Source organism: Accipiter gentilis, chromosome 5, assembly GCF_929443795.1.
Source record: "Accipiter gentilis chromosome 5, bAccGen1.1, whole genome shotgun sequence".
Lineage (NCBI taxonomy): Eukaryota > Metazoa > Chordata > Aves > Accipitriformes > Accipitridae > Astur > Astur gentilis.
Genome location: NC_064884.1, coordinates 11239706 through 11264360, shown reverse-complemented (window position 1 = coordinate 11264360; position 24655 = coordinate 11239706). Strand labels below are relative to the sequence as shown.

The 24655-nt window shown below is 41.8% G+C and overlaps 1 protein-coding gene across 2 annotated transcripts in view; it reads right to left on the bottom strand.

Annotated features, from left to right (window-relative positions):
• The window catches only part of CCDC85A (coiled-coil domain containing 85A), an 81134-nt gene that overhangs the window by 2884 nt on the left and 53595 nt on the right, over positions 1–24655 (bottom strand). Inside the window, exons 3-4 of one of the 2 annotated variants that reach the window (XM_049801062.1) lie at positions 15801–15877; positions 6243–6362 (exon numbers count right to left, since the gene is read on the bottom strand). In XM_049801062.1, the coding sequence (XP_049657019.1) occupies positions 6243–6362; positions 15801–15877 (197 nt within the window). The remainder of the gene's footprint in view (positions 1–6242; positions 6363–15800; positions 15878–24655) is intronic. The other variant, XM_049801063.1, reaches the window with a different exon arrangement.

The following is a 24655-nucleotide window of genomic DNA, read 5'->3' as shown; positions in this document are numbered from 1 at the left end:
GATTATTTCTCTTTAATAATAATCAACTAGCAACCAGCTAAAGTATTACTGCTACTAAACCACTCATTAATCTCTGGACCAATAGCGATATGACTGTCATGAAAGGCAAAAACCATTTTCCATTGTCATTATTTATTATTTGTATCTTAACAGTGGCTAAAGCCCAGGAGTAAAGAGAGATTGCATTAGCTGGAACTGGATAAACACAAAGCAGCTGGATCCTGGGAAGTCAACATCCTGCAAAGGCGGCTCCTACAGCTGATGAGCAAAGGCAGAACAACCCCAAAGTCCTACTGTTATTCTGTGCAAGAGATAGGAAAATAACCCAGTTCCTCTGAGCCTTTGCTGAAGAAAACCTGATTATAAGCACGAAAACCAGAAATACTCCAATATTGGAAGCAGTAAGATGACAGTCTTACTACACAGGGCCAAACAAATTGAAGTCCTTTAAAGGAAACTGTCTTTAATACTAATGGGTGGGTAAAACCCAAACCCTGCAAACTTTCCATATTACCAGAATCTTGCAGCCTGAAATCAGAAGTTATCATCATAAAAATACACATGTGTTTTAGCTATGCTTGCTGTATTGTGAAACTCTGTGCCATGGTGAAAGCATGAAAAATGGGTTTTCAGTGAAACCTCCCAAAACAACTGTCTGTGGCTGAGCCATCGGAGATGGTGAAGGGCTGGATACGATGAGACAGGCTTTTCTTTCCAACATTTGGCTGATTTCCCTAACAATATTACCGAACAGAAAGGTCTCTTGGATAGCTTTTGTGAGAAGGCACATTGTACCTACATATGCCTTTCAACAATTTTTCTGGTCAATAAACATTACACAATATTTACCAAGCAGCTAATGCTGACACAACAACAAACTAAAAGGTGACACTTCCCAAAGTCCTTTATTTCCAGCTGAACAAATGACCCCTGATTGCTAGGAAGGGACAAACGTGTACAGGACAGCCCTGGAAAGCTGACATCCTAAGCAGAATTGATGAGGTGGGGTGAAAAGGAATACTCATGCCATTTTTATGGGTGGGAAATGGAGAAATCTTTATCAGCAACCGCTTTTGCTTGTGCATACAGTGCAAGAGATAGCTGGGTCCTGAAGGCATCACAGTAATTTTATTTGCCTCCTTTTCAGAAACATGGGATGATATAGGCCAAATATCTGCAGATTTATCACCAAACTCTCCTTTTGTGCTGGTGTATGCACAGTTCATGGCACAATCATGACAGCTGTACATGTTGCTGCCTTCTGCACACATTTATTTAGCCTTCTGCATTGTATATGTATTTTGGATTTGCATATAGGGTTGTTTTCTTCTAGTTCAACACTGACTTGTCACAAGCAGCACTAATGGAATTACTTTGCATTTACAAGCACTCAAAAGAAAATGTAAATACTTCAGCATTCCTGAATGTGTTTTAAATAGTTATGACAGAGCAAAAAGCCCAGTACCAAAAACTTCACTCAAAATTTCAGCAGAAACCTTGACTGAATAAAGGACAGCTATGAGGTTCACGATACAGTCATGGCGATTCATTTCTAGCTTACTTCCAACACACCAGAGTGAAAGGACAGAAAAATCTTCTCCTGGAAGCCAGGCAGACACCTGCACCCTAACTGCAGACGAGAGCAGCTACGTCACCAGCCAGCTGTGGTAGCATTTGAGGCCCGTGGTACTTCATGTGCAGCATGAAATACTCGTGGAGATCTCTGGGCTCCCTGGCCCCTCTTGCCCAGCTACCCCACCAGTCCCACATGGCGGATCCCATCTTCACTTTGGCTCCCAGCCCAAGTGAGTGTACTGCAGCCCTGAGAACAAAACTTACCGGTGGCCTGAGGAAAATCATGAAGAACATCCCTCCAGACTTAATCCAAACATTCCTGTGCTTTGCAATTACCTCCATGCTCACTAATACATGATAAACTACCTCTAAACCTGCCACTACATATTGCCATGTTCTCCTCAGACAATGCAAGCACATAAATACAAAGCAAAACCATTCCCAAATACGTTGTTGATGAGGTGGTACCAACACCATATGCACATACATCCTGAGGAGACAATTTCCACATCCATTATCTTAATAAAACATCAACATGATCGTGTAACACCATAAAGTTCCTACAACATGAATGATACATCCAAATTGCATTTCGGTACCAATCAAGGCTATGCACCAAAATTACAGAGCTCAAAATGAAACTTGTCATCATTCCACTGTTTTCACAGGCAAAACGAAGCCACGGGAAACATTTCGTGTAAAACACCCACAGTGCATAAAGCTGCAGCAAAACAGTGAGCTACAAACTGGAAGGAACTGCAATGAGAATGCAAAAGAAAAGAAACATAGTAATTAGTTTATCACAAATCCACTGTACTTTTAACACGGACTAGATGAATGTAGGAAAAAGTAAACCCAGAAAGGAAATAACCAACTATTTTAGAAGTATTATATCAATAGTCCAATCAGACATAGATTATAAAAGTCAGAAGAAAAGGTAGCATTTCAATGCCAGCAGCAGAGCTCTGAATGGCTGGAGAACAAAGAGACAAGGCAGAATACAAGTATATATTTGGGATTTACAAAAATGAATTGATAATGTCAAATTTAGTATATTAGCATTTTAGAAGTGTCATCACTTACATCACGAGAACTTTTATGGATTACTATTAAATATGTATTAGTTAGAAACTGCTTTTTTATCCATAAATTGCAAAGGAATAGTGTAGGCAGGAAAATGCATAGGTGCCATCATACAGATGGGGAAACTGAGGCTGCCAGACTTCATCATACTTGCCAAATTTTATTCTTATGAAGGATAAGTTCAGGTCAGCTGAGTCATACAGTACTTTATCCCAGATATACTATCACACATAGATTTTTCTGATCAATACTAACCAGAATGTTAAAATTATAGTGTTCCTAATAAAACAGTAATTGCATTACAGAAACAGTAATTGACTTAATTTCCACATAAAATCTTCAAGGGCATATTGTCAGCATTTAAAGTACTTTGCATCTTCAGGTGTTTCCAGACTCCATATGGAATATAAAGTTAAACACCTTAAACCTATACCGCACGTTTCTTCAGCCAGAGCTTTTTCTGCCTCACTAAGGTAGTGGTAAGAGTCTTAAGAGTCTTTAACAGCCTGCTGATTTATATTTTCCTGAGCTTCCAAGACCAGGGTATGTTTAAAAAAAAAAAAAAAAAAAAAAAAAAAAAAAGGGAAATTTTGTTTTACAAATTTGTTTTGCAGCAACAAATAAGAGCAGTAGTATATTTAAGCTTTCATGGGTCCTTCCTGAGTATGGGCATACATATATAACTGACCAATTGCATTTAAAGATAATTACACTGATTACAGTGCTCTGGATTTCAGGGCAGGAGGGATCATTAAATCTTCTTGCCTGACCTCCTGGGTACCACAGAACGCTTACTTTTCTGCAGCAACTCCTACACTCAGCCTTAGACCTCGTCTTCCATTAAAGCGTACCTCCATTTAATTTGTAGATGACACAGTGGAGTTTCCAGCAGGTGATGCTGAAGTCAGGACAGGAAAATACAACGCAAGTTTTGCAGGTAAGCCTGTGCCCTTGGTTATTCAGGCATATTCAGGCATTCAGACTGGGTAACAATCATCACTCCATAAATACAAATCCCGGTCTGCAAAGCAAACCTATGTGGAATATGCAGACCTCCACACACAAGCATGCAGTTTGGTCATATACAACTTGCAAAAAGAAAAACACATCCTGCCATATAAAATAACTATTTATATATCCCTGGTGATACCAATTTCACATAGGGAATAATCTCATAACCACTGGCGGGGTGGGGAAGATCACCAAGGTCCAGGCATGGGGATGCACTCACGGCAACTTCTTCTTTCAAACACCCTGCACGATGGATCAGGTCATGGAAGAGTCTTTCTCAGACCAGCTGCATGGCAAAGCTCTTCTCTGTCTTTTAGCACTGTCTCCACCAGTGGGAGATTCACAGGCAATTTTTTTTTGTTTTAAAGCCTCCTCATTACTCAGGAAAACAACAGCACTATTTTTAGCAATGACCTCCCTCTGTCTTCTTATGGATCCATCACTTTAAAATACCTTCCTGCTCTTTAGATTTCTTGCTGTGCAGAAGGGGATTGCACTAACAATGAGGTTTTGTAACAAAGACTATATCATTTTTCCAGGAATTCCAAATTGCCAAATTTGTAAAGAAAAGCAGTCTCCTTACTTTGGCTTGCTCTTTCTCCTGCATCTGATTCTGTTAAGTGATGCAAGTGGGAGCTCTGCATTCCCCAGAAGGGCAGGATCAAACCCATATGCTTCACTCTGGGAAACAGCAGGGTCTCCTCCCTGGCTGGGGATGAGGAAGGTTGGGCAGTCTGTTTAGCTGAGAGCTCACTTTCCATTTTGAATGTAACAGTATCATTTATATCTATTTCTGCCTGCTGCAAAACCTCCTAGCAAACTAAAAGCTGAGCTTTCACATTATACTGAACTATATTCTGTGTATTTCTTATCAATCCATTTCAGCAACCAAGTCATCAGCCATTGTTCAAATATTTCACGTACACCAACCAGCTATTACAGGTTGTCAAAAGCATGTCGTTAAATGTTCCATTCAGGGAAGTGTCTTTGACAACGGGTATTTTAAGACAACTACAAAAGGCTTTTTTTTTGATAATTATGCGTGACCTCTTGACAAAATTATGTGGCATAGCTTTATTTTCTAGGCAGCAGCAGGTGAATTATATGGAAGATGCACACAGGACCTTGAGCACTGCTGAACCGGGCGTTCCTCAGCAGCTGGGAACCAACACCTCTCCTGGACCAGGGCCAGACCAGCATGCTCACAGGCAGAGTGCTGCCGAGGAGGACATGGCCAGAGTGGCCATTAGAAGGGGACCTGCAATTGTGTGTGCATGGAGAGGGGCTCAGGCGCTCTGCTGCTGCTTCACCCCTTCGGATGCCAGAAAAACAGGCAAGGCGGCTGTGACGAAGCACTGCACCCAGGTTTTATGTTACAGGAAGGGATCCGATTGCTGTGATTTGTGCACAGTTCACTTGCATAAACCGACTTCCTCAGGCTTCACAGGGGAGAAGTCAATGTCACCCAGCCACGTGGAAGATAATCACCTTGCGCATAAACTCAGATGTCCAGGCAAGTCAACAGCACTATTGAGCTCTTACTGTGCACTGTACATCTCCACGAAGCTCAAAAACAGAGCAAATGTCTACAAAGCTCCCTTCTACTTCTCCCCCAGAGGAGTGCAAACCTACCCCTCCAAGTAACCAGTACGTCCCTACAACATCTGTATAGGTTGGGAGTAACATCCACTTAATTGAATGAATATTTAAGCAGTTTAGCTAATGAGTGAAGTATAGGATAGAAGACATGCACAAAGCACAAGAAAACAATCACACCAGAGTCCACATTAGGAGACAGGAATACAAAGTCTCTGCTCGGCTCACCATCCCTTTTTAATCCTCTCCAGAGGAGCATGGACACAGCTGACACCCACGCTGCAGTGGGACAGTGAACTCAGCCACTTGCTGATTCAGATCAGCTGATAAACCACTGCATCTTGTAACAGCTTTCTAAGTTGCATTAATTGCAACAGTTTCACTGTTGACATAGGTAAGAACTTGCAAATTTGCCCCTCCAATTGTTTGTGTCAATTGCTGTTTATCAATGCAACACAGGTCTTTGCAATCCAACCCTGACTTCAGGGTAAATCACATCTGCTCTCAAACAAATTTCAACACTGACCTTAGGATCATGATGCATGGTCTTCAGCCCAAAGTTTTGCTACTTGTATTACGAATATACCATGCCCATTGGCTTTAACTTTGCATTAAAGTATTTCTTTCTGCATGGGTTACAGGAATCCATTATTTTCCACAGGAGAACAAATATGCATCCTAGATGAAGTAGAAAGACTTCCTTATTCAGAAAAACACCACTTTCAGCTTTAAAGAAAAACTGTACAAGTGTAAGTAATTTGGAGAACAGCTACAGTTGGCATCGCCCCATTATAAGGGCCAGATCCCTGCCCTGAGAAACACACAGTCCACAGATGCAATGAGTGACAAACAGAAAAACAATCCCGCTTATGACAGTAACATCCCAGTGGTGTCCACAGGAATGTTGCCAGGACAATACAACACATGTTGAGTAACAGACATGACGTTTTGCATGGACTGTACCGGAGGAGCGTTACCTTCAGAGCATTTACCACTGAGTCAGACTGCTGAGAGGCTGAGCCATGTCCACTGACGCTAGCTGGCTCGTTTGCAGAGCAGTAACTCCCCTCCGCCCCTCCTGGCATCCTAATGGGATCCTTCGCAAAAAATTAAAAACTATTTAATAAAGAAAAGGGTTGGTAACTAATTAAAACAGATGTCAATTATTTATTGTTCCTTTTAAAAAGGCTGAGAAGCACTGAAGGCATGTTTTACTCCAAAGTTCCCCTTTTCTGTGCCACAGTAACCAAGATCCACGTGAGGCAGCTCAAGTTCTACTGTTGAGTGCCACCCAAACACTCTAGCTCTCAAGGGTGTCTATCTGGAAAATCAGGACATAGTAATAAAATTTCTTATGTAGGTACATTGCCTCACAAAAGAGCTGCAAGGTTCAGAGAGATGATTTCAACTCCAGAGGAAGGTTTTGAGAATGTCCAATTTTATCCCAATAATTCTGGAGGTTGTTCCTTCAGCAAAACTCACATTCTTAAATATTGCTGCAAGGTTTGCAACACAAGCTCAGCCGCAGCCAACCAGAGAATGAGCCAAGAGGTCCGGGCTGCCAGCTCACTTCTTCCCTGCCTCTGGCTGCTCAGTGCAAGGGCACGTCCCCCTGCTTGCCTGCCAGATGTCCATTTATACCCAACAGTGACAACCTCAGGGGCTTTCTCCTCCCATTGAATGCCTAGAAGGGTTCTTCAGGACACTGCCAAACAAATGCAAACTACCTCAACTCTTACAGCTCAGTCACCTCAGACTTTGCAGGATGTAAAGCGTGTCCTGGAGCAACTGCAATGCCGAGGTAACCTGAGCAAGCAGCCTGCTTCAGGAGTGCTAAAAATACCCCTGCTGCATTCATGGACAGCAATGTGATAGCTGCAGCGACAGAGATGGCCCGGGTAGAGGCCTCCGAGGTGCTTTCAACCTGACATGCTCTTCACTGTCATTCTTCATGCAGAATTTTGTTTGAAAAAATGAGGAATATAAAGAAGAAAAATATTTCTAAGATTGAGAGATGAAAAGTTCCTTTCTTACAGAGTAAGAAACACTGTAGGAAACAAAGAAATAATGTAGCAGTAATTCCTGCTGGAATGTGTGGGAAATGCATTTCTGAAGGAAAAACAACGACAGCGGAAAGAGCCTCTGATAAGAATCAGTGCCCCGATGTGCACTAATTTGCCCTGCTGAGCAAGCACATAGCACGTTGCAGTCTTTTTGGAGGTGTCTATAATCTAAACAACAGGAAAGATGAAGGTGGGTGTGGGAGCAAAAGGGCACAGAAAGATGACATGAGGCTGAACTTCACAGATTCAGTCTGCCTGAAAATGTTTAACTGAAAAGTATCCCAGTCCAAAGCAAGTTTAAATGCTGTGCATGACTTCGTCAGGATATGCCCAGGCCTTTGTAACCAATGCTGTATGGCTCACAGCAGTGCCAAAGGGGCACGTGGCAGAGAGAACCCTTGCAACTACCGAGCATGTTAGGCTCGATCCCAGCAATCGCCTGCAGAACTGAACCTCACCCATTAAAAAAAACCACAACAAACTAATTAAAAAAAAAAAAAAAAAAAAAAAAAAAAAAAAAAAAGAACACTGCATATGCTAAGCCCACAGACAGGGTACCTTAAGTCTGAATATGAAATCCCAATTGGTACACAAACTCATCTTCCAGTGTTGCTATCCTGCCAAGCAATGGATGCAGTGTAAACCACAATAGTGGGCATTAATGGGTCTCATAACTAGGCTGACAATACTGGCACACACTTAGGGCAGTGTGCAGTGTATCATCCTACAATTCTCTGCATCAATGACTATTATCAATTTGCTGTGATGTATGGAGGGAGGTTTAGGACTTATTTTTCGTTGAGAAGGATTTATAGATCTCTTAGTGACTGGGCAGACTTAATGCTATACTTTGGGAAAGGAAATGAAAGAGGAAGGAAAAAGGGTAATAAAGCAGACCAGAGCAATTCTGGTTTAGGATAAATTCCCTCAGTCAGCTTTGTTTTCTCTTTCTTTACTGACTCCAGGGCCAGCAAAGATTTTTGTCAGTTTTGAATGGTGAAATATAAATATTGCTATTAAAAGCTAGGAAAATTAGGACAGATTGTACATCTAAAGCCTCCTGAATATGAGAAAATCCAAAAGTCCTGCAAATTGTGCTGCTGTCAGAGTTCAGGCCTTCCTCCAGGCAGCTGTCCTCCACAGCTTCTTCTGTGCCATATGCAGCACATTTTTGTCTCCCTTCATGAGAACAAGAAACTTGTGTACACACTGCTTTAAGCAGACAGCATCCTCAACACATGTTGGTAGGAGACTGAAAATTAGTATTTCCCCTGTGGACATCCTTCTCCCTCCTCCCTCTGTCCTTCATAAGAGACATAAGCTTTTCTTAAAAAATGAGGCAGTCCAGCTCAGGGACTTCTTATCTCAGGTGAGGCCACTCCACAGAGGCAGTACAGCTTCTGCCTTCTTTGGAGGAAGCTTATTCCAGCAGATGATGCGGATGGGACCAGCCTGAACGTGCGTCCCCTATTCCTTGGCAAGGCCTGTGAGCCTGAGAACACAATCGGCACTACTGACCGCATTATGAGTTTCTGAGGCAGTGAAGCAAAACAAGAGGAAAAGGCTCTTTGCCAAAGTGGTGATGTGTGAAAACAAGGTGCCTTGGGAGACGAGGGAAGTGCGCTTTTCAGACCTATCATCACAGCTGCTGCTTGCCACTGGGGAGCATGGCCATGTTTACCCTTCCACCAGAACTTGACCTGAGTTTCCTTGCACTGAGTCCCTTCCCTGCCACTGCCCAACTCAGATTACAACTGGATCCTGAGCAGGACCTTGAGAACAGGAAGAGAAATCCTGTTCCCCTGCTCCTCTAGCTCCACACATAGCACTTGCTTACAGCCACTCAGCCACTCAAAGTAGGCATCCCATGTGTCCACGTTTTGGACAATCTTTTCATTTATTATCCAGTAACAAAGCTGTGGAATTGGAACCAAATAAGACAGAAGGGATGAAGTCATGGCTCCATAGACTGAAATCTGTATTAACTTTAAACATCTTGAGTAATTTTGAATAAACAGTGCTGCACAACATTAACGTCTGAGAAATAATTTACTTTTTTCCTCATCCTACACTGCCAACCTTACCTACTGCCCCTGCCCAGCCCTTGTGCCCAAGCTACAGCATGGTCTGCATGTTGCCTCCACTGAGTCTAATGTGTACTCTGTGCAGATTATACTGCTGCAGAAAGCACATTGTCTGAAGCAGGTAAAATCCACATAATATACCGTGTACATTTTGCCAGGAAGATAAGAGAGTGCAATCACTGAATGTGCAGATCCATTTTCTGTGGGAAGTAAATCTACAAAATATCTAATGCCAACACACGACTCTAGTGAATAGAAAGCACAGGAAATCTCACTCAACCCCAGAATATCACATAACAAAAAATTAGATAAATGGAAATTTAGCATCTCCGTCGCACTGACTGCAAAATGTTAAGGATACTCAGGCCATTCTCCTATAGTGCCAGAGGCAAACGCTGCACTGTACCGGGGTCACAGACAGAATAAAGACCCCTGTGTAGAACAGGGTATTCTTTGATGGAGAGAACTAATCATGAGCCTTTTTACTTGAGCCAGTAGAAAACATCATTTTTTTCAATCCATACTGTTGATAAGGATGGTCATGAATGAAAACCACTGTAGCGCAAAGCACACTGTATAGCTCAAGTCAGTGGCAGTTTGTCTGCCAGCTCCTCCAGAGGAAGCATGCCGCTTGCTGCCTGACTCACAACCTCCCCACGGCACACAGGGATAGCTGAGGAGGAAAAAACACGGTCCATCTCTGCCCCAAGGACAGTAGCAGTCAATTCACCAGAGCTTCTGAGGGAACATGATTTTCCTGTCCACTGGGCATTGCTCTGTTCGCTTACCATCAGAGACCTACCTCAGCAAATGCACAAGACCTCATTCTCCAGCAGCCTTTTATCCCAGAGGCAAGTGCTTTACTGGGAAGTATATTCTTCCTGCTGGGTAAATGTCACACCGGTTCAATCACTACCTGATTTTCAAAGCTTTTTTCTGATTTCCTCAGCCCTCAATTTCCTCATTAGCTCAAAGAAAACACAGGCCGTGTTTGTCAGCTTGTTTCAAACAGGAGGAGAAAGGAAAACCAGAAAGCAGCGAGCTGTAGTATGTTGTTCTGCTGGATTAATAACACCCTAAACAAAACGGCAACAGTTTTTTTAGGGAACATTCCTGTCAATTAAAATGCACAATTTTAAAATGCTGCAGTTATTCACCATAATTCCTGTTCTCAAAGACCTCAGCAGAAGATGACCTTGCTACTTCTGCATATCACTGCCGAAATCCACATATTCTCATAGCATATTTGAAGCACACTCAGATTTCTGAGTGGCCAAAAGCATTGCTGGCTACACACCTTCAGAAACACCCATTTTCAGCAGGCCCTTCACAAACCTCTGTTGCTAATGAACTGGTAAGAGAAAAAGGCCCTGGGCTGTAGCACCTCCAAATCTTGGAGGCCACACATATAAAAACCACCACTATTTAAAGTCTGGAAGATTCAGTGGACTCTACTAGAAAATCATGAGTACAAACTAACTCCAGACTTTTGGAAATTACTCTGGAAAAAATAAAGTATCTGTCCTTCTCGCTGAACTGCAACTCTTTTTGCATATCAGGTTTTTATTGAATTTGTATCTTGCCCATAAACTCTTGCTATTCAGCCTGCCCGTGCCAACCAAGATGGAAGTGCTATGCTTAGGACACCCTGAGACAAAGACTCTGGTCAGAACCTCAGCTGTTGTAAACTAAAGTCACTCCATTAATGACCTATTAATTCAAACTGAGGATGAGACCACATGAAAGAACCAGGTGGGTGGATGCTGTTGATTTACTTTCAGCAAATATTTAATGATATGATTAGGTAACATGGGTTTGTATGATGGGTTTTAATTACATTTTGGTTGAAGGATTCCCTATTCTTCTACATGCTATGGAAGGGAGGAGACAAACACTATTGGACTGCGAGTGACACTACTATTCAAACAGTTCCCATCTTCTAATTAGATTTATAACTGAAACCATGCCATGCAGAAGGAAAATAAAAACCACAGATCTCAGCAAAAAGGGTTTTGAAAGATCTGGACATGGGTTGAAATAAAAAGTGATAATCTAATGGAAGTGGGAAGAAAGAGGGAAATGGAAAGTGTTGGAAGTACTTAAAAATGAACTACTGCGTGCCTAAGGGTCATGCCTGTCATTTCACACTTAAAGGTACCAGGACTGGAAAAGGCTAGCAAGGATGCAACCCCCCCCAAAAGTGCCTGAAGCAACAGCGGAATTGAAAGAGAAACAACAAAAAGAGATGAAAAAAGGATCAAAAGACTTGTAAAGGAAAGAACGAGGAAATGGAGGCAGAAAAGCCCACGTGAGAGGGAGCAGAAGGGCTCCGGTTCAGCCCTGCACCACACCTGCCTCACGGCTTTGGGGCTGCCCCCTGTGGAAGCCAGGAGCTCGGCTCCCTGCATCCAGCCTCCAGCCCCACTGACCCAGGCAGTTTGTTTGCTCACAAAGCGGCATCCTGGCAATACTTCCTTTCCCCTTCATTAAAAGGTAAAGCTGAATTACAAGGACAGAGAGTTAGAAGGGGGAAATGTCTGACAATTCTCCATCTCTGCCTCTTGCTCCCTCCTCCCATGAAACAAATAAAAACTGAAGCAATTTAAATTGGGTGGCTTGCCAAGTATATCTTTTGCAAATGCATTCACTGTCATTATATGACAGATGTCCACATTTCCATAACATTTCAGCTCAGCTTATCAACCCTGAAATACTACCCCTATGAAAATTCAGGGATATCTTCAGTTAATTGACATGTGGATGCCAGATCCTGATCTAGCTTCCCCCAGCATAAGGCATGGATAGGAGTTACCCACCGCATCAAGTCTGGGAGAACACTCCTGTTTTCAGTTAGCTGAAGTTACTCACTGACATAACAGATCTGTCACAGCCCAGGAAGCTGTAAGTGGAATCTGAATCCATTGTTTGGCCCCTACATATTTTCTTAATTATTGCTGAGTATCTTCATTACAATATGCATAGACGCTCTGTTCTGGCTAGAGCACTGGCCATACTATCACAGGGATTTTTTTTTTATGTTAGCGACAAAACTCAATCCGCTGCGATGCTGTAGTTTCATGTACGTTTTGAGACAGCAGAAGGCAGCGGCACTGCCAGAGCCCGTGTGCTGCAGAGAGCTTTCCTGCCCTAGCCCCACAGGGGAACTACTCTGGCCTGAAATCCAGCCAGCAAAACAGAAATGTTCTTGCTCAAATCCTTTTGCCTCTACACACTGCTGTCACGCAACCTTACCTACATGAGCGTTTGAGAAGCACTAGCGCAAGCTGCACACCCCTTGTCTCAGGTGCAGCCAGCACAGTTTGGCATTCTCAACAGAAGACCCAGCTGCATACCATAAATCTTGGAAAGTACCTGCTTTCTTGCACAAAAATCCTATTTGTGGCCAGAAACTGAAAGGGTCTGGATCATATCTTGCTATATGCTATCTGAGAGAAGGAAAAAAAAGAACAGCAACAACAACAACAAAGAACAGCTAATTACAGCTCTTGCCGACACAGCAAACCTACAACCCATCTATGGCTTCTCATAACTCTTAAGACCACTACTATGCTATAAACTGCCACCAGAACAACTGTGCAGCACAGGAAGAGACATTAACGGGCTTAAGTGAATATGTACATTTTTATACCTTTTCTATTACCCGATCAAACTAAAATATTGACTCAGTGGTGGTACTGCATTTCCCCTGACAAAGAAGCCCTTCAGTACAGCAGAGTGAACAAAAACTCAGATTCCATTTGAACAGCGATGGCAGCACTTAAAACCATTTTCTCTGGAAACGTTCATGCCACTAAATATTAATAAAACCTTTACATAAGAGGTCTGTGGGGTTTTGAAAAGAAAACTAATATGTGTGGAGGGAGACAAGCAAAGCAAAAGAAACTGGAAAAGAACCACGCCTACATGACAGATGAAAGGAGTGATTTATCTGAAGAGGGTGTCAACAAATGTGCCAGTGCATTTTCATGAGTGACACATAAGCAGAAAAGGAGGGAAAGAAAGGATATTGAAAGCAGAGAGGAAAAAGAAGAGAAGTGTGGCAGGAGGAGAGGAAAAAAGTCTCAGAAAGCAAGGCAAGGACTCTTCAGTAAAGACCTAGCAGAGGTGTCACACTCACGAGTGTGAGTCGTCACCTCCCTCATAGAAAGTGCAGTCCTGCAACTCCCAAGCCCTCCCAGTGCTCCAGTACGCTATCAAAGAGGTGCTATGCAAAAAGCAAAAGGCACTCTCTTACTGAAGGACTAGTGAAATTTTAAGGCACAACACTGTGGCTGAGTAAGAGCTGTGCCAAAAACCTTCATCAGTTGTGGAGCTCATTGGTTTATTTTCAGCTGATTTGTCAAAAGTGCTTTGTTTGGCTTAACGCCCAACAAACTCCCATTCTTCCCATTAAATGGAATCAAACTAGGGCCAGGAGCTTATCCGTTTCCATCCCGCATCCTTGTCTTTGTGACAGGGCCTGATCACCGCTGATAGCACGTTCAAGGTGTTAACTCACAGGAACAACAAACCCCCAAAACGAACTCATGCAAATGTTTAACGCCAAGGTAACTGAATGCAAAGTCGAAATGAGCTTGGTGTCTACATTTTCTTCCTTTCCCCAAAGCAATGACTTTCTTAAGGAGAAAAGGTGAGTAAGATATGCCAGGAAACGTGAACCCTTGTCACTCATTATTTCTTATAATAAAGTATCTATAGATATTAGGAGATTTTTCAGAACTCTATTACAGATCCTTGTGCCAACAAAACCAAACATAAGACAAACTGACCTGTGTTTTTAAAAATAAAAAGCAGTTTTGCAGGCTTGCTCACCTAGTTCTCCCCCTTCAAAGTCTCACAATCAGCATATTTTGTTACAATTACTTTTGCAACAGCTATGGGCTTAGGTGCTATTTTCACAAGCACTATTTTCTGGTTTTGGCACCCCAACTAAGATATTTTCAATGAACTCAACGCCCCCACTGTGGGTGTTCCAGTCTTTGGCAAGATCCGGTAATGCATTTCATGGGTCTCCACTCGAGCACCTCAAAACCCAGACAAATAAAACACATGGCCACTTCTAAAGATTTTTCCCACAAAGAATGTTCCGCACAATTTATCCCCCAGTGTTGTTCCAGACCCAAGACAAACTACAATGGTATTTTTTCAGGCAGGTTTGTTAACATTTGCCCTGAAACTGTTCATGACAAGAAAATATTCTTTATCACTGAAGATCAACCTTTGTCTTTCCTATTGAAGACTGTATACATGTTAATGGACAGAAATTTAACCATTCTTGCTGTCCTCCTTTTCCAGATCAAAAAATTAGGGTACAGAGAAGTTACATAAATTGCTCAAGGTCACCTAGCAAGTCAAGAGCTAAACAAGAGCTAGAGAGGCCCTTCCAACTGTCATATTATAGGTGAGGAAAAAAACCACCACACTTTACTTAAAATCCACCTTAAGGAAATTGTTAATTTGGGGCTGAGATTTCCAGCTAATCTTAGCTTACACAAATGAATAAATCTCAGCCAGTGGATTTTACTTCTCACTATGTTTCACTGGTATCTTGGATTTTACGTTCAAATAACAGTGCTAAGTTCAATAAAAGGCACTTTCCTTCTTCAGACCAATGTCTTCATTTAAACTAGTGTTTGATTTAAACAAAATGCAACTTCTTTTTCCTTCAAGTGGGCAGCTTCATTTGGAGACTTTATGGATTTTTCTAAGGATTACTTAACAAAATATAATAGAAACATGCGCTGCTATATATGTGTATATATAAAAAATTACAAGTCTCTGATTCATTCTTCATGAACTTCAAAATTTTTCACTCTTAAAAACATATTGGGAAAACCTTTAACTTCATATTTGCTTATTTATTCAATTTAATTTCAATCTTGCATTTATGTATGTAATATATTCCTCAAAATATTAAAAGTTATATAACCCAATTATTATTACCTAAAACATTTGCATTTTTAGAACAAAATATTTTGGTTAACTATAAAGTGTACTTGATATTTTAGTAACAAGAAGCTCTTGAAATAAAACCAGAATGTAAAGGGTCAGTTCACTGAGATTTTCAACCCTTAAATTAATTAATTATAAGTACCGGCTTCCAGAGAATTTTTCTTAGCAAGGTATCAACACCTGCAAAGGAGAAAAGTTAATGAAAGCATTGCCATAGCCTTAAGTGAATATCGCACTCAATCACGAGCAAGAGAGCAAACAGATGCGAGTGCCTTTGTTTATCCAAATGATCAGCCTGAGTGTTCAAATGCAGTAACGTCAAATGACAAGTAATACTGATTTTATCTCAAGCACAAAGACTCGAGCGTTGCTGTCTAGCTGCTGGCTACTGTTCCCACCAACAGAAGTCACCCACCTGGGGCAGCATGCGATTTTCCTCCTCCAGCTGTCTTACTCTTGCCTCCAGCTGCCTAACATAGGACAAGGTTGGTTCTAAAAATCAAAAAGAAAAAAACACTCATATTATCCACAGAGATCTGCTTGTGTTTACTAGCGTCAGAGCCTGTGCCACATTCTGACTTGTACTCACAGCAGATTGCCTCTCTCAAATGTCCATTAAACATTCAGCTCTGTTCCTCTCAAGGGCAGCGCAAATAATGCCGATACTAGAATTAATCCAATTCCTCGGTGCTTTTGATTCTAAACTGCTGCGCTTTAAGGTGGTCCCTTCTCAGACACAAGGTATCTTACAGAAAGGCAACACAGCCTTGAGCTCTTCCAACCCCTAAGCTCCATGAGCTCGTACCGTGTTTTGGAAATACTCCATGAGAGCAACGCATTATCCCACCAAGTCACCGCTGAAAAGCCCTGAAAGAGAAGATAGTCTTCTGCAGGAAGACGCAGTCAAAGATGCCCTTCCACACAGTCCCTCGGAGGTCCGATGCCACACACACAGCCTCCCCCCACAAGCCGTGATCTCACGTGCAGGGAATACAGCAGCTTGCCGGCAGAGGCTCAAGCTTCGGCTTCTGATAGGGACACGTTGTCACAGCTTGAACCTGTGCTAGAAACCAGACGTGTGTCCCCACAGCCCTGAGAGGGTTTGGAGCCTGGCTGATAGCAGGACAGCCCAAGGCACAGCACTGCTCACGGTGCGTACTCCTCACCCCGTGCACGCCAGGACAGTACCACACTAGGACATGCTCTCACAGCACTGCTTTGCTATGTGGGCTTGGTTGAAGAGCAAAATCCTGCCCACTCTTTTCACAAGTAACCTCACTGACCCTCATGAGATAATTTGGTTGATTATAGGGAGCATGAGTCACTCCTAGTCTGCTCTGTTCCCAAGAACTTTATGAAAGAAGAGTAGATCCATGATCCCTCTCTAAAAGCATTCAATCACTTTATCATCATGCATGTCTTGGGTCACACAGAATTTCTGCTATTAAAGTCCTGTATCTAAGAGAAATACATGCCTGAGAAAGTAGCACTTGACTGTAAGAGAAAAGCTATCTTCTCAGTGCAGAAACACTGCCGTGACTCTTGTACCTCCTTGTACGTAGATGGAAGTCCACCATGTACTCACTGCTGACTCAATGACCCACTCAACTTTCTCCGAGATGTCAATTCCAGTAACGTATTTGTACTCATACTACCACGTAACTAGTAAAATTATCTCTCTGATGACTGATGGTACAGAATCCATGGGTATTGGGGCAGTACTGTCCGTTGATATAACCCTGCAAAGCTTCATGGACAACAGAGCTGTTCGCTGGTTTAAATTGACAGATGAATTTGTGCACCAGTTTCCTCTGATATCTAATCACCATGCCAGCCTGCCCATAAAATAAAGGTGATGGGAAATAAGGTGTTGCTTATTGCTCTTATGAGACTGCAATAGGCTAAAATATGCATGCACAGGTAGCGCATGGGAATTTAGACAACACAAAGACCACACAACCCAGTAATTTGTCAAAAATTATTAATATACAGCAAGGCACTGGACTAAAAATAGCATTGTACAATAAAAGGGAAAGAGGTAATCTGAGGTTCTGCGTGCTCTGCTGCATAAGGATTTTCATAGCTAGTGATGGGTGCATCTCTGGAGAGTTGCTAAGCCTAGCTCAGATGAGCACTTAGAAGATGAACAGCTTATTCAATTAACTCTATATGACGGGGTCCCTCCCATCAAATCAGCTTCCTTCCCAGCAGCAGTACTTTTGGGAGGAGCTGCAGAAGCTCCCTCACCATTATGGCCATTAGCATAGGCAACAGCTCCCAGCACATCTCATCTCTTCTCTCTGTTGTTTTCTACATACGGCAGTTTTTGTGGAGCCGTCTTTTCAGAGGGACTGAAGTAGGCGCTTTCTTTGGCACACGCCATCTCTCACTCACGAGCAGTTTCAAGTCCACTCCTATGTTAGCTTGGGCTTGGACTTCATGCTCGAGTCCAACTTCCCAGCTCTGCCCACCAGCCCACTTCATGCAAGCTCCCTTCTGGATTCTCTTCAGCTCTGGGTCTTTTGTAATTTTCTGGTTTACCTTTTATTAGCTCCTCATACAAAGTATACCTCTTGGCAAAGTTTGCCTCTCAGTTTTAATTCTTCAATTTATGTTGGGAGTCCAGAGCTGAGACCGTTGCTGCTTCAAATCACGTAACTCTGCTGTCAGGTCACAACTTCCCGATGCCAGTTCATACCAGCTGAGGATTTGGTCTGAAATCTCTGTGCCTGTTAACACTTCTGAAGTGTGAAACAGTTAAATAAATATCCTTTTTTAATTTGATTAAAATGGAAAATTAGGTCATCTACCAAAGGCTTGATCTAGCAAATCCTTATTTATGTGAGTCTTCTTGGCACATAGACTAGATGCATATATATTTCAGTATCTGTTAATATATTTATGCTGTGATGCTATGAGCTTAGACGAAAAAATGAGCAGAAAAGCCAATCAAGGACATAAAAGATGGAGGAATTGAAAATACACAAAGTGAATCACTGTCACCAAACTTTAAAACAAACAAACAAAAGTTGCATCTTGAAAGTATTTATGAGAAGGCCTATACGATTCATCTATTCTTAATCAGTCTGGAGACCAGTAAAGAGCTCTAAATAAAGAGCAAGTCTTAAAATGCCATTCAGAAAATAGTTACCTGATACCACTCCCATTGCCATCCCAGGCAAATTTTCACAAGACAACTAAGCAATTTAAAACTGAAGCAGAATGAACTGATGATAGTAATGCCTCAGCTTGAGTATCTAAGCTGAAAATTAACATCTCCCAAAGGGAATGCAATACAGAAACTTAGGATCGCTTCCATAACATTACTGTTGTCTTATAATAAAGCACTTAATAAGATACTACAATTTGTCAGGCAACCACTGCTCTGAAACATAACCTGCACAAACAAGATGATCCCTAGCTGATGTCATTAGTTATAAAACCTTTTTGTGTTTTATCCTTCCCCAAACAGATTTATCTCACATTGCCCATTTTCACAGAGCTGCGAGTACACAGAAAAGCCCTCCCTTGTTTGCAGAATCTTAAACTTGAGTTGTAGACTGCTTATAGATAAACTTCCAAACACAAATCTGCCGAGCTTCCTCTGCTGAGAACACAACCAGGGAAAAACAGCATCTGCATTAACACCATGTCCTGTTTTTGGCTGGGATAGTGTTAATTGTGTTCCTAGTAGCTGGTATAGTGCTGTGTTTTGGGTTCAGCATGAGAAGAACGTTGATAACACTGATGTTTTCAGTTGTTGCTCAGTAGTGTTTAGACCAAGTCAAGGATTTTTCAGCTTCTCATGCCCAGCCAGCGAGAAGGCTGGAGGGGCACAAGAAGTTGGGAGGGGACGCAGCCAGGACAACTGACCCAAACTGGCCAAAGGGGTATTCCTTACCATGTGATGTCATGCCCAGTATGTAAACTGGGAAGAGTTGGCCTCGGGGGCAGATCACTGCTTGGGAGCTAACTGGGCATCAGTCGGTGGGTGGTGAGCAACTGCATTGTGCACCACTTGTTTTGTATATTCCAATTCTTTTATTATTATTATTGTTATCATTATAATTATTGTTTTCTTCCTTTCTTTTCTATTATACTGTTCTTAACCCACGAGTTTGATTTTTTTTTTTTTCCACGATTCTCTCCCCCATCCCACTGGGTGGGGAGGAGTGAGTGAGCAGCTGCGTGGTGCTTAGTTGCTGGCTGGGGTTAAACCATGACACACCATAAAAGCTCAACTACTATGTTCTGGGTAATACCTCAGAAACGGTTAACTATGTTGAGATCAAACACATACTCAAATAAAAACAGACGAACAGTTAATTTGGGCCCACATTTAAACAAGATCTGACCACAGAGACGTGACACTGCAGTAGCCAAACTACCAGTTTCATCACCTGTGGACTTCTTGGCTACATTATTTCCGTTCCTTCCCATCTTCCTTTGCTAGGCACTTCTACAGTAGCAACAATCTTGAACAATTCCCATTCTCAGGAATGGATTCCTACCAAATGAGCTGCCCTACTTGCACTTCCTGTGCTCTTAGCATCATTGAAAGTGTGATCACCGTGTGGCGCTTCGTTCCAGGGCTGAAACTAAAATTCTCTTCCAAATTATTAGAGACACAGTAATACCTTGCTTTTAGGGAAATTCAATGACAATACACCCTTTCTCCACATCCATCATTCTAACATGTTATTACCTCAATGTTTACATAGCTGATCTCTTTTTCTTTTGACATCCACACTCTTGAAGCTAGTAGATATGCTGGGGTTATGTCAAGCTTCATCAGACGCTTAAGTTGCTGCCAAATGCCTGTTTTTGCCTTGGCTTTACCCATTTTTGTGTGACTGTGCCTGATCTCAGTCTATCAAGTAATTCATAATGTTCTTTAAGCTAGATTATTCTCCGCTATTTTAGAATGGTTGAGGATGTCATGTTAAATTCTGATACTTTCCTTTTTTTTTTCTGGGTTTGGTTTTTTGCAGACTGGGGGGTTTCAACTCACAGACAACTCAAGGGTTCAGCCTACACTTGTACTTGTTCAAATGTGCTTGAGTAACAAACACATATGGCAGGTGGAAGGGATTTTATCTATATGACCAGAGAAGTATTTGAGGTAAAGAAAGAGCAGGAGATGCAACACCTCTAGTACTGATATAAACTCAGAAAGTAATGTACAAGTGCTTTAACTCAATGACTAAAATTCCATTTTTCTGTATTTTTAAAAAACACTGATTCCAAATTATAATAGTTGTCTGCAAAAACTGAGCACTGGGATTCCACAAACCTCCTTTCGACCAACTTTAAAGGACAAACCCATCAATGCAAAAGATGCTACTTGCTTCATGGAAGTTAAGAAAAAAAATAAATGTACAGAATCTTTTAACTTCAGAGAAAACTGTTAATACAGTGGATGAGGAAAGCAAACATCTCAGAGGAAGTAGAGTGAAATCCTCCAAGATGAAAATACTTCGAAGGCTGGAGGTATTACGAGAAAAGAATAACACTGTTTGCCTCGATCCCTGGCCATTAACTTATGGCCAGCATGAAGAGAAGGTGCTATGCTGGACAGAAGGCTGCTCTGAAGCAGCAGCAGCCAGTCTTTACACCCTCATGGCCAGAAAACAGAAAAACACAATTTCATGATAATGCAGACATCACCTTGGTTCTGTTAACATCAACATTTTCTGCTTCCACTGGCTCAGCTCTATTTGGTATTCATGTTCCTAAAGGAGGTCACCAGAATCTGGAGAGCTGTCACATCCAAATACGCATATTTTAAATACCTACAGTATAAATGAGGGAAATTGCCAACAATTTACCTCAGCAAAGAATTTAGCACGTTATGTGTAGTGATACTTTGATGTATGGCTATGAAGGTTCAGTTAAGGTATATTCAACTTCAGCAGGGAAAGTCATTTGTTATGCTGCTCTTCCTGCACTGTGTTGGCAGGAATATAATCATTGCACATCAAATCGGATTTTGGTCATTCAAATCCACACCCAGCATCCCACAATGAAAATGAAATAAACTTTCAATAAATGGAAGATGAAAAACAAGGCTGTGCAAGGGTTACTTTAACCCGCCCTGTAATTAACTGACAGCTCCATACGTTTATGAAAGGGTTTCTATGCTAACTGGGGAGCAGATTCAATGACACTCAAAGTATTTCCCTGTCCTATAATTCCCAGTCATCTGATTTAATTACTTCAATATTAATATTCATGGCTGAAATATGTTATTACTGCAATCCATCAGCTACCCTGTTTGAATATAAGAAAAAAATACAAAATCACAGTTGGATTTACACTGACGCAAATTTACACCAACTGCATCTCTGAATTGGTGAAGCTGCTCAGTGTTTACATTGGCAGTGTCCAGCTTCTCAGCAGCAGGGTTAGGCGACCTCCGAAGGTCATTTTTAGCCCCGTCTTCTATGATTTTCTATAACGGTTGCACATCTTGCATAACACTCCTATTAAATAACTGTTGGAGAACTTATTAAAGTGCAGCCGAATTCCGCTGTAACACAGAGACTTTAGGATTAGTGCTATCATGTAGACAGAAAGACGTTTGCCTAAGGCAAAATTTTATTAAGCTCACCAAAATGTTTAGGAGCTATTTACCACTAAGGCACATATTCTCAAAAAGTTTTGGGACAGCGAACACCATAGCATTAGCATTAAGATAGGGTTCACATTTCTCAATATTGCTGTTGTCTGAAATTGTCCCACCCCAAGCTGAGATTTCTTGTAATTACGGATTTCAGCACTTCTTGACTTCTCCCTGTAATTAAAAATATAATTAACTAAGCTTAGCTAGTTCACTGAGTATTTCAAAACTGAATCCTAGCAAAGGGAAAAGCTTACATATGCTAATTCAAACATCCAGAATGCAATGATAACCCTGCCACTTAGGTCTATTTCTCAGGCAACACGTGCCATGTTTCCCCTTTTCAGCACGCATTACACACAGACATGTGCTAATTACGTCATCTCTGTAATCAGATGTTTTTACACAGATTTCATATAAAAATAGTGTTTTCTCAGTTGCAACAGCTTTTAATCACAGATTATCTATTTACTAGAAGAAAAAATATTTCTTGTTATCTTGAGACGGCCCTAGCCATGCCTTTAACGATTCCTCGATGCTGTCTGACTCAGATTGCCAATGTGTTTGCATTTGTCTGGATTTAAGTGCCACTTTGGCACTGTGGATTATGCAGTTGTGGTAATCAGGCCTGGGCCGACCAGGCTGCTGTGCACATGCTTGCCTGTGGTAAGGTGTAGGCATTGTTCTGCTGCAGCAGCACCCAGGGGTTTCATTCTTGCTGCGGACACCCAAGGAACACCTGAGGTCACCCAAATGCTGCCTGTGACACAGCCTACTAAAAATATAGGGTTGGCTTCCACTTAAGAAGTGATTTAGGTTTGCATTTGTTGGAGGTTTTGTTGCATGTTTAGCTTTAGGGTTCAACAAAATTTCCAGTTAAATTAAGATACAAAAAAAGAGCTTAAAAAAAAAAAAAAGTTTAAAAAACTCTCAGAGAGAAAGGATTCGACTACAGGAGTACCTAAAAATGATATCAGATGTCAGACGAGGTAAGCTTTTGTTTCCTACTTCTCTGAAGCTATTCATAACACTCCTGCTAACAGCTGGATAACACTGTCATGCTAATGGTCTGTTGTAATACTAACCTTGGTTTGTTTGGGGTTTTTTCGTGCTAGAGGTGACAATGGCAAAGCTTTTCTTGCTGGCCTGCTTGATATCCTGTTAGCTCTGCTTCAGCCTGTGCTAAATGCATTTGCCACGTTATTGATGAAAACTGAGAAAATCAAACCCATTACGCTATTGCTAAAACCTTTCTCACTGACTGTTAGCTTGTTCTAGTATTGATTTTGTGTGTTTTATGATTGGTAAAATCCTTATCAGCTCCACTTACTTAACTGCTTGGGTTTGTCCCTATGCCACTGCACTCTCATTTGCTCATTAGGAGTGTGCCCCAACTGCAGGCACATCCCCCAACTAGAAGCGCAGCAGAAGGAGAGAACGGGTGTTCAGTGGGCTCCTATGCAAAATCAAATGAAAGGTTGGAAGAGGCAAGCCTGAGAATAGCTTTGCTTAGGGAAGAAGGTAGATGAGGGTGCTGGTTCGGAGAGATAAATAAGGGAGGGTTTCACTACTGTTTCATAGAAAGAAATCTACAAAAAAGACATTTTTACCTTACATCAGTGCCTCCTGATCATGTTGATTTGCATCTCTTAAGTGGTCCCTTGCTGAAAAGGCCCTGGGTCCCCTGCAAAACACATGGCCAGTGTGAAGCCATGCACACCTATATGGCCCCATGCACCCCCACAGCCACCTCCAGCTTCTCCCAGTTCCGCTGTGCCCATGTTAAATGACCATTTGTGGTACAACAAAATGAAAAAAACAATACATCAATATATAAAGCTTCCCAACAACCGCAATATTAGTGCAAAAAGGAGAGGACCAGAGGGTCAAACTGACTGAGGTGTCAAATACATGCGCTAAAGGTCCTTCATCATCCCTGCAACTCCCCACAGATGCTCACAGCCACCTTTCTTATCAGGTAGAATTGTATTTCACAGGCTCCAATCATCAGATGTTGAAGAAGCATAGTGTAGAAAAGTTAGTTTGCTTGAGACTTTTAGTATTGATACAGCAAGCTCTAGTTAATAATTATATTGGCTTCCACTTTGAAGACTGCAATGTAGGCCAAAACGGAAAACTACATCTCCAGGAGTTCTGAATCAAATCAAACGTATGAATCATTTTTGTGCTCATCTAATGCCTTGTTAGGAGGCAGTTATCCAACCTCTAAACTCCCTTTTCATGGGTGACTATTTGTGTGACTCAAAACCAAATTCAAATGATGTTCCTGAGAAAGCAGAAATAGAAGCTTTCACATCACTGAAGCCACTGAACAACAGCACACACACTTTTTCTTGCTACAACTACAGAACAGATGCCAAAACTCACAACAAAGATCGATAGCCACAAGAATATCTGAAGGAACAACCAACCCACACTCTTCCTCCTTGGTAAGGCATCTCCTTGCAAGTGAAACCAACAGTTCACATTCTGTGTTTATGTGGGGCAAGTCTGGATAGAGAGACAAAGGCTGGGAAGGATGCCGTAGCTGCATACACCATTAAACAAATTGGACCTGAAAGCGTCTGGCAGCAGACGGCATCCTACCGTCTATAGGCTGCAGACTACGGCACCCAGCAAGTTGTGTCAGG